This window comes from Balaenoptera physalus (genome assembly GCF_965194825.1).
Source record: "Balaenoptera physalus genome assembly, contig: HAP1_SCAFFOLD_2340, whole genome shotgun sequence".
NCBI lineage: Eukaryota > Metazoa > Chordata > Mammalia > Artiodactyla > Balaenopteridae > Balaenoptera > Balaenoptera physalus.
The window spans coordinates 32,786-48,093 of NW_028124467.1; the positions used below are offsets into that span (position 1 = coordinate 32,786).

At 43.8% G+C, this 15,308-nt stretch overlaps 1 protein-coding gene, 1 long non-coding RNA gene and 1 pseudogene across 10 annotated transcripts in view; all 3 read right to left on the reverse strand.

Annotated features, from left to right (window-relative positions):
* The window catches only part of LOC309654225 (leucine-rich repeat-containing protein 37B-like), a 33,994-nt gene extending 32,766 nt beyond the window's left edge, over window positions 1-1,228 (reverse strand). For all 8 annotated transcript variants that reach the window (XM_082478819.1, XM_082478818.1, XM_082478815.1 and 5 more), the window contains exon 1: window positions 310-1,228. In XM_082478819.1, coding sequence (XP_082334945.1) covers window positions 310-826 — 517 coding nt within the window. In that variant the 5' untranslated portion in view covers window positions 827-1,228. The remainder of the gene's footprint in view (window positions 1-309) is intronic.
* On the reverse strand, window positions 1,219-12,020 carry LOC309654227 (RAD52 motif-containing protein 1-like; annotated as a pseudogene). The gene is made up of 7 exons (XR_014268307.1): window positions 11,899-12,020; window positions 11,339-11,518; window positions 8,039-8,161; window positions 7,490-7,663; window positions 6,417-6,515; window positions 3,156-3,244; window positions 1,219-1,339 (listed from the first exon to the last, which is right to left on the reverse strand). The product of XR_014268307.1 is annotated as an RAD52 motif-containing protein 1-like (transcript).
* Window positions 12,021-12,738: 718 nt separating this feature from the next.
* On the reverse strand, window positions 12,739-13,213 carry LOC309654229. The gene is made up of 2 exons (XR_014260057.1): window positions 13,091-13,213; window positions 12,739-12,941 (listed from the first exon to the last, which is right to left on the reverse strand). It is a non-coding gene; the product is annotated as an uncharacterized lncRNA (long non-coding RNA).
* Between the last annotated feature and the right edge of the window lie 2,095 nt (window positions 13,214-15,308).

The window sequence follows — 15,308 nt, forward strand, 5'->3', positions numbered from 1 at the left end:
GGTTCGAGCCCTGGTCTGGGAAGATCCCACATGCCACGGAGCAACTGGGCCCGTGAGCCCCAATTACTGAGCCTGCGCGTCTGGAGCCTGTGCTCCGCAACAAAAGAGGCCGCGATGGTGAGAGGCCCGCGCACCGCGATGAAGAGTGGTCCCCACTTGCCGCAACTAGAGAAAGCCCTCACACAGAAACGAAGACTCAACACAGTCATAAATAAATAAATAAAAGAACGTGAATTTCTTAAAAAAAAAAAAAAAAAAAAAATGACTGGTGACCTTCAGCCTGATCTGGACCTACGTTTTTACTCTTACTTTTGTGTCGAGAAGGCAGAACCAAGGCCTGATTCTGATTCCAATCCAGCACTGGAACTTCCTCTGGGAGCTTTTGATGTTGGGTTTGCTTGTTATTCAGATCCTGATGTGGAACAGCAAACTGATCTGGCCCTGTAGGCAGCTCTCCAACCGAATCCGTGTCCGGGTATGGAACCTCAGTCTCAGTCAACTGCTGATGAGGCGGGGCCAACATCTGGACTGGAGACGAGGACGTCAAATAATTAAAGCCCCCGGCTTCTGCCAGGGGTGTAAGGGCATGGGGCAATTTGGGAGGGGGGTCTGAGGCGTATGAAGACCAAGCCTCGGTCAGCCGCGCGGGGTTGGGTGTCACCTGGACGGGGTCCAGGGCCCACTCCGGAGGCTGAACTGCCAGGACTACTAGCCCCAGTTGTTGCCACGTGAGGAAGAGCCGTGGCAACCAAAGGCGCAGCCGGGACATAACACGCGGCGGCTCCCAGGCGCAGTGACCCAGGCCACTGAGGAGCTGGGGCCACATCCTGCGTCCGAGCTGAACTGCTATGCCAGCGCCGACGCGAGGGCTCACGTCAGCAACCGCGTGCCCCTCCCCCGCCTAACGTCCCACCCGTTATTTATGACGTGTTTAGTTCCGTCACCACCATTATTAGGTTCGTGGGGAGATCCAATGCGCGCCACCAGAGTGGGCCTTTTTCCCAGAGTCCCCAGGGCGCAAGCCATTCTTCCCCTTGCAAAAGCGACAATTACCTCCTGCCGGGCCCTCTTCCCAAGCCCTCCCTGCCCTCCCTGGCCCCAAACAAGGAGGCGGGATTTGGGCTGCAGACCCGAGTGGCCCCAAACTCCAGCGGCCCAGGGGTGGCGGGGGGTTGGGAAGGATGCAGAGCTTCCCAAGGAAACCACAGGACCTGGCATTCTGGGAAATTCAAAAGTGCTAGTCCAGTTCTGGCAATGTGAACCCTTCCTCCTCAAAGCTCAAGTCTGAGAGGCATTCTTCCCCCCTTTGGCCACACGGCTGACAAGAAAAGTAGCTGACCTGCAAAATGAGCACCAGTTAGGGTGGCGGGAGGGGAACACACCTTACAGTTATTCTAAAATGTTGCCATTTCCTCCAAACTCTCAGTATTCACGTCTCATTATTAATTCACCACTCTATTATTAGCCGTTACCACTGAATCAGTGATGACTCCAGAACTTCTGTAGGAGGGGGTTTGGGGCAGGTGAGCAATTCATTCTGGGAAAGAGAGTCTAAAACCAAGTGAACGGCCCTTTACATTAGCATGGGAAAACTTCCCCCATCCCACCTTGTCTCAACAGAGCCATTAATCTAGAAAAAACTACAGTGTCACTTTTCAGAGGTCTACCCTGTGTGCACACACGGAGAAGACACTTAGAATGTTAAAGTCAGCATGTTAAGTAATTTTCTTGAAATACTCTAACTAGCACCCAGTTTACTTTCTTCACAGTCCTTTTCATAATCTATTTAATTTTAGTCCTTTTTAATTGTCTGGTACACCTTTAACACCTAAACCCCAAGAGAGAAGGAGCTTCATCTCATTTCCAGTGCCTAGCACATAATGGTTTCTAAATGGAACTGATTCCAAGATTGGCCTCATTTAGGAATGGATCTGTTGTTATAATCAGGTTTCCGAAATCTTTAGTATCAATACGGAATCCTTTCCTCTCACATTTCACAGGAAGTTAGACTTCTTAAAGCCCAAACATGGATATGTTTGAAGTTTCCTTGACTGATTTAAATTGAATTAAATTAATTATTTTGTACAGGAAAAACTTTCAAAATTTTTACATTTTTCAGAACATAACCACCTTTTCTTTCTCTACTTTCTTCCCTTCAAAACAAACTTTGCAACATTGGGGTGAGTTAAGTAATCAGAAATCTAGCCCCAAATTAAGCTCTCAATGACATGAAACACATTTTTTGCTCCCTTTTAATAAAAATCCTATATGCAGTACATTAATGTTTTCTTTTAGCAATTACATTGACAACTTAATCCCTAATTCGAGGCATCCATATAATTGATTTACAGAAAGGTTCTTCTGCAAAACATTTAACACAAGATATATATGAGATGCTGAGATCTGGGTAATATACCTTACTTGAAAGGCATGAATAGTTTTTAAACACTGTAGCATAATCACACTTAAGGCCATAGTTACTTTGTTCCCAAATCCCTGCAATTCTATTTGAGGGGAGTTCTAAAAGGCCTGTGTCTTCTCCTGTGTCCACAACTGTAGACGTACACTGATGGCCCTCAATCCTGCTCTCCAAACTTCAAATAAGGGGCCAGAGACAAGGCTCGGGACTTGGAGAAGTCCTAGAAATTCCCTGCCTCAAAAGCAGTTTCAGGGCTTCCCTGGTGGCGCAGTGGTTGAGAGTCTGCCTGCTAGTGCAGGGGACACGGGTTCGAGCCCTGCTCTGGGAGGATCCCACATGCCGCGGAGCAACTAGGCCCGTGAGCCACAACTGCTGAGCCTGAGCGTCTGGAGCCTGTGCTCCGCAACAAGAGAGGCCGCGATAATGAGAGGCCCGCGCACGGCGATGAAGAGTGGCCCCCGCTTGCCGCAACTGGAGAGAGCCCTCGCGCAGAAACGAGGACCCAACACAGCCATAAATAAATAAGTAAATAAATAAATAAACCGAAAGTTAAAAAAAAAAAAAAAAAAAACCTTTAAAAAAAAAAAAAAAAAAAAAAAAAAGCAGTTTCAGAGTTTCACATTTTCCGAAGGATGACAGAGCTGAGTAGACATGCCAAAGTCTTCCAAATCCTGCTGGTTGTTTTGAATTACGGCTACACTGGCTGTGTACCCCTTGAGTTTTTATCTCCACATACTTGAATTAAATCCTGTAGTTCCTCTTCGGTTCTAGCATCATCTGTGACCTCTTCACAGGGTCTATATGCCACAGCTATTTTACCACTTTCTGAAATAAAGTTAACAAGGATCAATTCAGAAGTTTTCTTGTTCTAAAACTTCCTGTATACAATGGTAGCACCCAATAACTAGACATTCTTTTGATTTCTAAAAGCAGAAAATAAGAGCATTTTCCTAGAAGTTCCCTCATCTGACACTTCAGTTTTTATCATAATTATTTGTGAAAAAATATATAAGAAGTGTCAACTTTGGTTCAAAAACCTTTATGATCTTAGAAATAAGAACTAAGGAATAATGACAAAGGAATGAAAAGCTGTGGAAACAAAAATGTTCAATCACAATACAAGTAAGTAGGAAGGCATTAGGTGGGGGTCAAAGTGAGTTCAAACCTGGGATAGATACCACTGGACTATAATAGATACTTCATATTAGAAGCAAGGCAAGTGCCTACTCCTTGGGACCAAAATTCTACCAGATACAATGAACAAAGCTTTGGAGACACAGACAGACAGAGAGAGCATTTGAACACTCTACTGGCAGAAACTGGCCCATGTGCCTTTTGGACAATACAGCTTTCCTCAAGGCAAGCTAGAGCCACCAGGCTTTTTGGGCCAAGGAGTTTTGAGTACATATAAGGAATACCTTTGCATATTAGGGACAAACAACCCAGACATTTCGTTTGGTTCTTAAAGGTTGTTACCCAGAGTTGACAGCTGATGGAGATTCTGCCTGATGACCAGGGAAGTCAAACTTCACTGGAAGGACTGCCCAGCCTGGAAGGCCAAGACCAATCCAGGGTCAACTCTTACAAGCAAATAAGGTCTCTGACAACTTAGCTAGGATTTCTCAGTCTCTACGCCTGCAGGGCTGTGAAGCAGGGGAGCAATTCTGTTCCGGGAATCTACTAATCATAGAGTTTCCTTTGGGCACAGCCTGTCACATTCTCACCGCTGTATAACTCGATAGGGAACACAATCAACGCTATTCAGTAGCATGACCACTTTCAAGGCTCACAAAAACGTAGCCGATTATTATATAAGAATTTTTTACAGAACTAGAACAAAAAATCTTAAAATCTGCATGGAGACACGAAAGACCCCGAATAGCCAAAGCAGTCTTGAGGGAAAAAAATGGAGCTGGAGGAATCAGACTCCCTGACTTCAGACTATACTACAAAGCTACAGTAATCAAGACAATATGGTACTGGCACAAAAACAGAAACATAGATCAATGGAACAAGATAGAAAGCCCAGAGATTAATCCACGCACCTATGGTCAACTAATCTATGACAAAGGAGGCAAAGATATACAATGGAGAAAAGACAGTCTCTTCAATAAGTGGTGCTGGGAAAACTGGACAGCTACATGTAAAAGAATGAAATTAGAATACTCCCTAACACCAAACACAAAAATAAACTCAGAATGGATTAGAGACCTAAATATAAGACTGGACACTATAAAACCCTTAGAGGAAAACATAGGAAGAACACTCTTTGACATAAATCACAGCAAGATCTTTTTTGATCCACCTCCTAGAGTAATGGAAATAAAAACAAAAATAAACAAGTGGGACCTAATGAAACTTCAAAGCTTTTGCACAGCAAAGGAAACCATAAACAAGACGAAAAGACAACCCTCAGAATGGGAGAAAATATTTGCAAATGAATCAACGGACAAAGGATTAATCTCCAAAATATATAAACAGCTCATTCAGCTCAATATTAAAGAAACAAACACCCCAATCCAAAAATGGGCAGAAGACCTAAACAGACATTTCTCCAAAGAAGACATACAGACGGCCACGAAGCACATGAAAAGATGCTCAACATCACTAATTATTAGAGAAATGAAAATCAAAACTACAATGAGGTATCACCTCACTCCTGTTAGAATGGGCATCATCAGAAAATCTACAAACAACAAATGCTGGAGAGGGTGTGGGGAAAAGGGAACCCTCTTGCACTGTTGGTGGGAATGTAAATTGATACAGCCACTATGGAGAACAATATGGAGGTTCCTTAAAAAACTAAAAATAGAATTACCATATGCCCCAGCAATCCCACTACTGGGCATATACCCAGAGAAAACCGTAATTCAAAAAGACACATGCACCTGAATGTTCATTGCAGCACTATTTACAATAGCCAGGTCATGGAAGCAACCTAAATGCCCATCAACAGACGAATGGATAAAGAAGTTGTGGTACATATATACAATGGAATATTACTCAGCCATAAAAAGGAACGAAATTGAGTCATTTGTTGAGACGTGGATGGATCTAGAGACTGTCATACAGAGTGAAGTAAGTCAGAAAGAGAAAAACAAATATCGTATATTAATGCATGTATGTGGAACCTAGAAAAATGGTACAGATGAGCCAGTTTGCAGGGCAGAAGTTGAGACACAGATGTAGAGAATGGACATATGGACACCAAGGGGGGAAAACTGCGGTGGGGTGGGGATGGTGGTGTGCTGAATTGGGCGATTGGGATTGACATGTATACACTGATGTGTATAAAATTGATGCCTAAAAAAAAAAAAAAAAAAAAAAAGAATCATATTCACCCAATATATCAGAAATGAAAACTGAAATTAAATTGATTCCAAAAACATAATCTAATAAACTCTTCAACAAGAAAACAACAACGATAATAATAATAGTCAATATATTTTGTCTGCTTACTATGTTTCAGGCATAGTTCTAAGCTTTTTACATTCATCATCTCATTTACTCTTACAATATCCCCCATTAGGTGATGAGCTGAATTACTAACCCTATTTGCAGATAAAGAAATTGCAGCTTAGAGATATTAAATACCTTCAAATGTCTCTGGCTAGAAAAACCTAAAATTGCAACAACAACAACAACAACAAAATCTAAGAGACAAAGTTAGGACTCAAACACAGGTGTCCAAGGCTTATAATCACTGCACTATTCTGTATGATAAGCAAGCAATTGAGGAAGAACGGGACCAAACACTTTCTGTATGAACTGAGGCAAGTCATTCTACATCTCAACACTGGGGACAATAATAGTTGCTGTCGTTTTTCTCATAAATGCCACAAAGAACAAATTTAAGACTGCTGCTGTGAAAGCATCTGGTGAATGAAAGAATATGTAATGTTTTAGATAACCTTTACTTTCATCCAATTAACTTTTCAAATAAGTTTCTTTGCTCACTGAAACTGAAGCACTTCAAGAACAGTCAAAAAGGTCTTACCTAAAACCACAATCAGCGGTTTCTGGAATGCATCTGTCATAGCCTTCTGAATAGCAAGCTTCTGGGTTACCTTCCTTTTCATAAGGAATGATAATGACCCTAAATCCAACCAAAACAGATGAATTTAAAATGCCTATCATCTGAATAACTGATTTCTAGGTTATATGTTTAAAACTAAAAAAGCATCTGTGATTCTTAGCTCACTATCTTAGTGATTAAGGGCAGGCACAACACTGGGGTACAGCTGAATGTCTCTGTTGTAGGTATACCCTGGCATGGCACAGTTTTACTGCTCAGATCTATTCTGGAAGTTCCTAAAATACTAACTAGACGGGAAATGCAAACCAAGAACGTGGCACAGATCTCATTTTACTCACAGATTTCAAATGGACAAGCTGAGGCTACACTGCTACAGACCCTGCTCTCCTGTGCGTAAAGGGCTGGATTCATACAGTGAGACAGACTTGGTGGTAGTGCAGATGATCTGGCCTCTCCTCAACCATCACCCACTCAGGTGGACGGTGGCGCCTCCTCCACTCCATTCGCGAACAGCCCTGCCTCTGACTTGAAACCCTAAACCCAAGTGCCATGGATTCTAGGAAAAAACTCAGTACCAATCGGAATCCCCTTTCTAGGGATCTACATTTACTTCTTCCGCTCAGGCCCTTCTATAGGAGGCAAAGGACTGAACATTTACACAAGAGTTTATTTCAATCTTTAGACAATGATTTTGTTGGGATAACTGAAGGCCAGAAGACATCTGTATTTGAAGGACTATTTTAGCACAAAACAAATTATTAAACAAAAACAAAAAACAAAAACAAAAACTAACTAATTTTCCCTCCTCCTAAGCTTCTTGGCAGGCAGGCAGTTCTAAAATTCTAAAGTTTAAGGTGCTGTCAGGTATCGCCTAAGATAAAAACCTATATTGTCAGGCAGAAAAATTCTGCCCAGGGCTTTAGTTGCTTAGAAAAGGTGATGATGTATGTGAAAAGTTGAGTTTCAGAAAGAAAGGAAAAAAGAGCAATCCCACTCCCTCACCTCCCCACACACACACATACTGGAAAACAGACCTTCCTCCAACTTATCCAAAGGTTCCTTCCTCAGCCATGCCAACTCCAGGACTCCTGCACTCGTGGGAGGGCAACACCACCTCTGAAGCACAGAAGAACTTCAGGCTATTGCTTCTGAAGTGGTGTCACAATATCTTCATTTTCCCTTTCTTCAAGGTTAGAAAGATCCTGAAGCTGTTAGGATTTTGAATGAAAGGCTAGACTTCCAAATATTCTATTGTTAGAAATTAAAACTAAACTCCAGCAATCCCAGGTAATAGTTGAGGTATGCTATAGCTTCAAAATCAAGTGAGACTTGCAAATGAATGACTAGATATGGACAACTCTTTTTTATTATATACCATACAAATACTGGAGAAAATTATGGACACCACCATCCAAGTCATTGAGATTATCACTAATTCTAGGTGGCAGGCCAATGCTCAGATACTTCCGTGTGGAAGCCTCCCACATCTCCTCCCCATAGCCCTGTTCCATTCTTCTCTCTAAAGTCTAGGAGTTCAATGTTGAAAGGAGTCTGGTTAGTCAAAGAAAATCTACAGAGTTTACCTTGATGATCCTTTTTGACCACCCATTGAAACCAAAGTAGTAATTTGCCAATTCTTGGCATCTGGAGCTGTTTGGGGCAAGCGTATTATGTTGAACCGCCTTATGTCTGGTGCCGAGACGAACCTGAAGACATAAAAGACCTAAAAATATCACAACCCTACATAGAGACTTATTTTGGATATACCTGAGATTTATCAGTACCAATTTCATAGAGTGGTTGTGAAGATTAAGTAGGACATTTTAAGCAATGAGTTCACAGTGAGCCCTAAATAAATGTTATTTATTATTTTTAAGTCAGTACTTTTCTGCATCATTTCCAGGGCCCCTGATTAACCGGAAGGTTCCCTGACCTCTGGTGGTGAAAGTGATGATGAAAGCAAGCAAGGAAGCCCAGCAGAAGCCTGTTATGGGGCTGGGGGTAAGCAAAGGAAGTGAACTGTTTTAGTCGTCTCATCCTGTAGCTCCTGCTTGAGAATATGACCTGAAGAGGAGATAAGATGGACCTGCCACTGAATTAGGACCTTAATCTGTAGCACCCCCTCCCCAAGTTACTAACCCCTGTTAGAAGAGGGAATACGTATACCTCGATGAATGTAAATAAAGCAACCAAAAGAATTAGAGGTTCATCTGCATTAACAAGCTTCTTTGAGACTGCAAATATTTCCAGTCTTAACTCTCTAAATAACTTACATATTACTGTGGAGTTTTTACATCACTAGTTCTTTCTTAAATGTCTATTTCCATTTTGAACAGGGTGCAGTATGTAACTATAGTCATAAACATTCAAATAATACAAATAAAGTCAAAGCATTGTTAATTCTTTATTGATGTGTTTGTGCATCTTCCTCTGTCACTAGTTTATGAGCTCCTTAAGTGCTTGAAGGAACCATATATTATTCTTTCCTTGTTACCAGAAACAAGCATACATCTTGGCACATAATAGAGGAGGGATGGTCTGTTGACTGAGTGAATGAATGAGTACATAAGAAAATGAAATTACTTTCTCCAACTGAAGCTGCCTGCTGGGAAGGAGAAATGAAGACTAATTTTTAAATGCTGAGTGTCGCAACATTTAAAACAGGGAAGCTGGGCCCTGTATGGTGAGTCATAATGGAGCTGTCCTGGACAAATAGGAAGCTTCAGAAGGTCTCTGAACCCCTGGGTAGTAGAGACAGTTGACATCTGGGATAACCTTGCCACAGTTCTTGCTGGCAAACATTTCCCTTTGTGCTACTGAGAAAAACTCAGATACATTAGGCCTTTCCTTCATTTTATTTGAAGATGTTATTCTCTTGTCTGTATTTATAAAAAATACAGGGGAAAAAAGATAAGAAGTATATATGCCTGTTAATGAATAAAAGAAGACATAATTGGAACTTCCCTGCTGGTGCAGTGGTTAAGACTCCGTGCTCCCAATGCAGGGGGCCCGGGTTCCATCCCTGGTCAGGGAACTAGGTCTCACGTGCATGCTGCAACTAAGAGTTTGCACGCCACAGTTAAGGAGCCTGCGAGCCACAACTAAAGGAGCCTGCCTGCTGCAACTGGGGAGCCCACGTGCCGCAACTGGGGAGCCCTTGAGCCGCAACTAAGGAGCCCGCCTGCTGCAACTAAGACCCGGTGCAACCAAATAAATAAATAAATAAAATTTAAAGAGAACGCATAATTAAAGTAGGTAACAATTTCGGGGGTGTGGGTAGTAAACTAAGGCTCTGCATTAAATAAAGAAATCGAATACGAATGCCCTTTCCTCTCAAGTCTATAGTGACTTGTAGAACATTTTCCTCATTACTCTATCAGTGACGGGCTTTATGCTGTGACAATCTCAGAACCTAAGCTTATGGAATGGTCTTAATGTCCAATATAAGAAAAGAACTCATTACTCACAACTGATACCAAGTAACTGTTTCATAATCTTTCCAGGACCATCCGTAATATCTGAGGGGTTATGTGAAATGGTCGCAGGGTCCGCAAATTAAAGAATGTCTGACACGAAATCATTTCAATCCCAGGGAGTACAGCCGGGATTGAAGAGGGTGTTAAACAGGGTACAGAAGTGGGAGGTAGTGTACCTGGAGTCACATCTGAGGAGAGTTCTCAGATTCAATAAAGGTGAAATCAGTGAGTAAAGAAATAGGGGTGAGAATAGGCAGCAAGGTCAGTAGGAAGTAGCCAGAGCAAGAAGCCAATCAGAGAAGACACACAATTATAAAGTGAAAGGTCTGGGAAATCGAAGCCTCACTCACTTATTCAGAGGCATTGAAAAGGTCCTTGAAAAAGGAATGGTGGCTGAATGGAGGCACATAATGAAATGTTAATTCTGGGGAAGTAAAATTGGATGGCATGTTAATATGGAACAAGGTTTCTACAATGCATTAAAGAATATTTTAACCATCTTCTGGAATCTGAAGGGAGTTCTGAATAGGCAATTTGAGAGTGATGATGATGATGAAGCCTCCTTTATGTTACATCTGACAAAAGTTTGTCAAGCTCGGGACTTCCCTGGTGGGACAGTGGTTAAGAGTCCGCCTGCCAATGCAGGGGACACGGGTTCGATCCCTGGTCCGGGAAGATCCCACATGCCGCAGAGCAACTAAGCCCGTGTGCCACAACTACTGAGCCTGTGCTCTAGAGCCCGTGAGCCACAACTACTGAAGCCCGCGTGCCTAGAACCCGTGCTCCGCAACAAGAGAAACCATCGCGATGAGAAGCCCACGCACCGCAACGAAGAGCAACCCCCGCTCGCCGCAACTAGACAAAGCCGGCGCGCAGCAACAAGAACCAACGCAGCCAAAAATAAATAAATTAATTAATTAATTAACTTAAAAAACAATTTGTCAACCTCACACATTTAAAATCCACATAAAAGTAAATATAAGGAAGACTCTTGTGAAGATTTCTTAAATTAAGGGGCAGCATAAAATGACATGGGCTTTAACATCAGTTCAGTTTGGGTTTGGCCTCTAGTTTCCACATTTACTGTCATAAACCTTAAGTAAGTCACTTAACCATCCTGAGTTCGAGTTTCTTCATCTAAAAAAAAGAAAGAAAGAACTGGGGAACTGGGGGATCAGTGGAGCAGTGCATCTGAGAGCATTCTGTACACCACAGTGCTGTACAAACGTTGGCCTTTTATTTTTTTTTCCCCCCCTTGGGATCTCAGTTCCCAGACCAGGGATTGAACCCGGGCCCTCAGCAGTGAAAGTCCTAACCACTGGACCGCCAGGGAATTCCCGATGGCCTATTAGTTTTAAATTCAGCACTTCATCCCAGTAGAGCGAGGAATTCCACATTTGGACCCACCTTCACTGGAGATGTCTGAAAAAGCTGCTTCTGGTCGCATGCCTTTTGGGCTCTGTGGGCATCCCTTGCTGAATAAACCTCGATCATGGCATAGAACACAGGACCGGCCACTGCTGCGTTTGGGAAGACTCGGACCGAATACAGAAGGCCAAACTGGGAGAAGACTGTGAACAGAGAATGCTGTAGGGTGGGCCCATGCTAAGTAAGTGCAGGAAATTTCACGTCCAGGAAGCCAAACCGCCCGTTCCTTTCTATTCCCCCAGCCCTTCGCCGCAGGCAACTGTGGTGATCCTGCAACTCCAAACACTTCTCATTTCAGGAACAGGTTTCCCTCTGAAATCCTAAGCTTCGAGAAGCATTAGGAGGCAATGCCGGCTGTTGGGAACTATCTCTCAAAAATCTGTGGGGGCGAGCTGACTACTCAGGTCGGCTCTAGAACTAAGATTCCTCTCAGCAGAGACCACAGGCAGATGAGGTGCTGAAGCAGTACCCCGGGGCGCCCAGTTACTGAGGCGCGAGGTGGCTTCCTCCACCCCTCCCTCTGCCCCGGCTCGGCTCACTTGCAAGGCCTCGGCCGTGGGTCCAGAGCTCAGCTCCCACACCAACAAGGTTTTATCACCCACGATGGGAACCACAAAAGGTACCAACGCCACCATCCTACCTTTACTGCGCGTGCGCGGCTCGGGGCGCCTGTGCACGCGCGCCTCGCACGCGCGCCTGCGCACGCGTGCCTCCGCACGCACTGTTTATAACGGAAACCTGAGGGGGGGAGCCAGTTTGTTGGGAGTGGGACGAGGGTGGTGCTCGGACCTCTCCCTCATCCCTCCCACTTCGGGCTTGTCTCTGCCTCTAGGTCCCCTTCCACAGGTGGCACTGTCACTATATAATCACGTGGAATCATGCAGCCCTGGGCCTGTGCTGGGGGAGGCAGGAGGTGGGTAGGTTTGGTGCTGGGCTGAGCTGGAGGGAGGCGAGCAGCACACAGCTGGCCCGCAGTGGGGTCAGGAGGGGCCAGGGCCTGAGGAGGGCCGTCTTGGGCAATGGCTGCGCTCACACATTCTTCTTTACCCTGTCTTTCTGGCACCTCCCTGCTAGTTATCCAACGGTTGGGATTTTTTTTTAAAGAAAAAAAACAACCCAATGGGAATTTTCCACCAGCTTGAAATGGTGGAGAACCCCCTACCTTGGTCCACAGGGTACACATCTGTACATGAGTTTGAGAAGTTGGGAGAAAAGTCAGGCCTTGGCTCCCCAGTGGAGGGAGGCCCAGTGATCCAAATATTCTGGCAACCCCAATGACCGTACGAGAGGGGCCAGAAGTAGATGATCCTCTATGGGCAGGAGGTCGAGCATGTTGTAAATAACTGGTACTTGATGAACCAGGAGAGAGAGCACCAGAATAAATTGCTATTTGATTTACTCATCTATGCCCCTTGAGGATGGTATGTTTTCCAGTTCCCAGGGACTGATGATACTGGGGAAACAAGGGAGGGAAGCCCCTCTTCATCCTTCTACTCATCCTCCTTTGCCCACGTTTCCTCTTGTGGAAGTACTGGCTGCCATGAGGGATTCTAGTTTCAGCTCTGCTTCTTCTTGCAGGCCCCTGTTATTGGTATATAAATATTCAACTATTTACATTTTAATTCCTTACCACATGGTTAGACTTGGTTATGAATTTATATACTTTAATATAAGAAAAATAAGTATTTTACAAGCAATGCTGAGAAGCCGATATTAGAAAATAAAATTTACCGGTGGCTTGAGGCAGAACAGGGCTCACTCTGTGGCTGTCTCGTGTGCGGTCTCACTTTCCTCACCCGCCTCTTCATCAACCCAATATGCAGCCAGAAGCTTCTCTGCTGGGGCTTTGATGACTTCCCTGGGGTAAGAAGAATAATGCCAAGGCTTTTACTTTTGAAAGGAACAATGATAGTTTTCATTATTTCCTCATTTTAGATGAGAATTTTAAATTGTCCCCTACCATTTATGGTACATCCTCATAGAAGTACATCTCATCCTCATCAGAAGACTCCCTGTCGTGTAGCTTTTGTGCCATGTTTTCCTTGCGAGTGGCGTTGAGAGGCCTATACATATCCCTAAGCCAAAGTGGCCGCCTTCACCCGAAAAAGCCCTCCTGGAACACAGAAAGGGAAAGATTAATTCAGCATCTCCCCTGCTTTCTCTGGCCACAGTACTATATCCCCTTCAAATTTACCTGACTCTCACTTTCCCCTGAGCTTCTCTTACGCAGCAGAAATCGAAAAAAGCCCCTTGGAGGAAAACACACACAGTTAGTGTTACATGTCATTTTTCATCTCTCTCACAATGTGTTATCTCTGGTCTTATTAGGACTAAATGGGTACCTCAGTCCATAATCACAATGAGCAAAATCACCACAGACCCGGGATCTTGAAAATCATTCCGTGCATGCTGGCCTTCCAGAAGTTCTCTGTGTCTGTCCAAAATGGCCCCCGCCCCGTGTCTCTGGGGAGACCTTTGCATGTGGCTTAGCATGGAGTATAGGCAGGATTTTCAGCCCCGTTCACCTTTCTTGGCCCTTGGCCAAGTGCCCTCGTGCAGTGAAAACACTGCAGAGCGGCGCTGGGCAGAAACACGTTTCTCTCTAGATGCGCTTCACACCAGTCCGCCTTGGACTTAGTCGCACATGCAGCATTTGCTGGGGGTGTGGCTGTGGGGAGAAGGTGCTTTTATTTTCCTGGCTGCTCTATCCTATCCTATAAGTTGAATCACACCAAGTAAACACCTGAACCCAACTAGCAAAGTTATCTATAGCTCTCTGACTTTCATACTGCAGGCTGTCACTGAGGTGTCAGTGAATTGTGAAATCAGTTTAAAGGCCATGACCAGCAGGGAAACACGAAATACTCTTTTTGAATACAAATAGAATAGAAAAAAATCAGAGTGCACAATAAGTTTGTTTCAGAAACTACTTATGCCCATATAGTATGTGTATACTGAATTGTGACATAAAACGGAGCTCACAGCCCAAGCACAGTGTGATCAGTAGAGAAGTCCTCAGTGGAAAGGGACCCTCTTCTTTTTGATAATCACTAGCAGTATGACCATGGGGCAAGATACTTTCCCTTTCTCTTTCTCCATTTCCTTATTATAAAAGGAAGAGACAAACTACTGTCTAAAGTTTCTCCCGGTTAAAGTTCTATGAGGTTTGGATAAAGGGAATAGAGAGTAGGGGCCTGAAAAACAGTAGGGTGAGAAGGGAAGTTTTCTTGCCACTTTACACAAGGGACTCATATGTGCTACCTTTCGTCAGCTTTGAGTGAGGCCAGCCCCTAAATCCCCAACCATGTGGCCCTCCCTACCCCAGAGCCTCCTAGAAGGCCTCTGGCCTGGCCTGATGTCTAGGAACCAGGCACCAGGCCAGCAGGAACAGGTGCAACCAAAACCTCTCCCCGTCCACCCTCTTTCCTTAAAGGACTAGTGAAAGCAGATGAATCTGTGCCAGTCCTGTTCTAACTCAGCTTGGGCTGGGGAGCTAATTCTGCTGATAAATAAATTAGGGTAAACCATTAGGGTAATTAAACATTCTTCCTGCCTTTGGTGAGGAAATTGAAATAGGTGAGTTCTAAGTTCTCCTCTAGTTGTAAAATTCTGCTTTAAAAGACCAATATTTACCTTCTGCTTCTTTTCTTATCTTCCCCTTTTGCAATTCGATGAGAATAAATCTGTTTTGAAAGAAAACATGATCATGATTATCCATTACAACTATTTCCAAATCCGTATTCATTCCCTTTTACTTTCAATCTTATCTACCCAGTGAGATGATAACTTTTTTAAGGAAAGGAATTCTACCCTGTTTAATAATCCTTTGCCTCTTCCACAGTACCTAACTTAGGGTCTTGCATGCAGCTGGCGATATATTTTATTGACTGTTTTAGATAACGTTCAACAGATCGTTCCTAATAAAAACTCTTAGAAGTAGGAAAAGAAA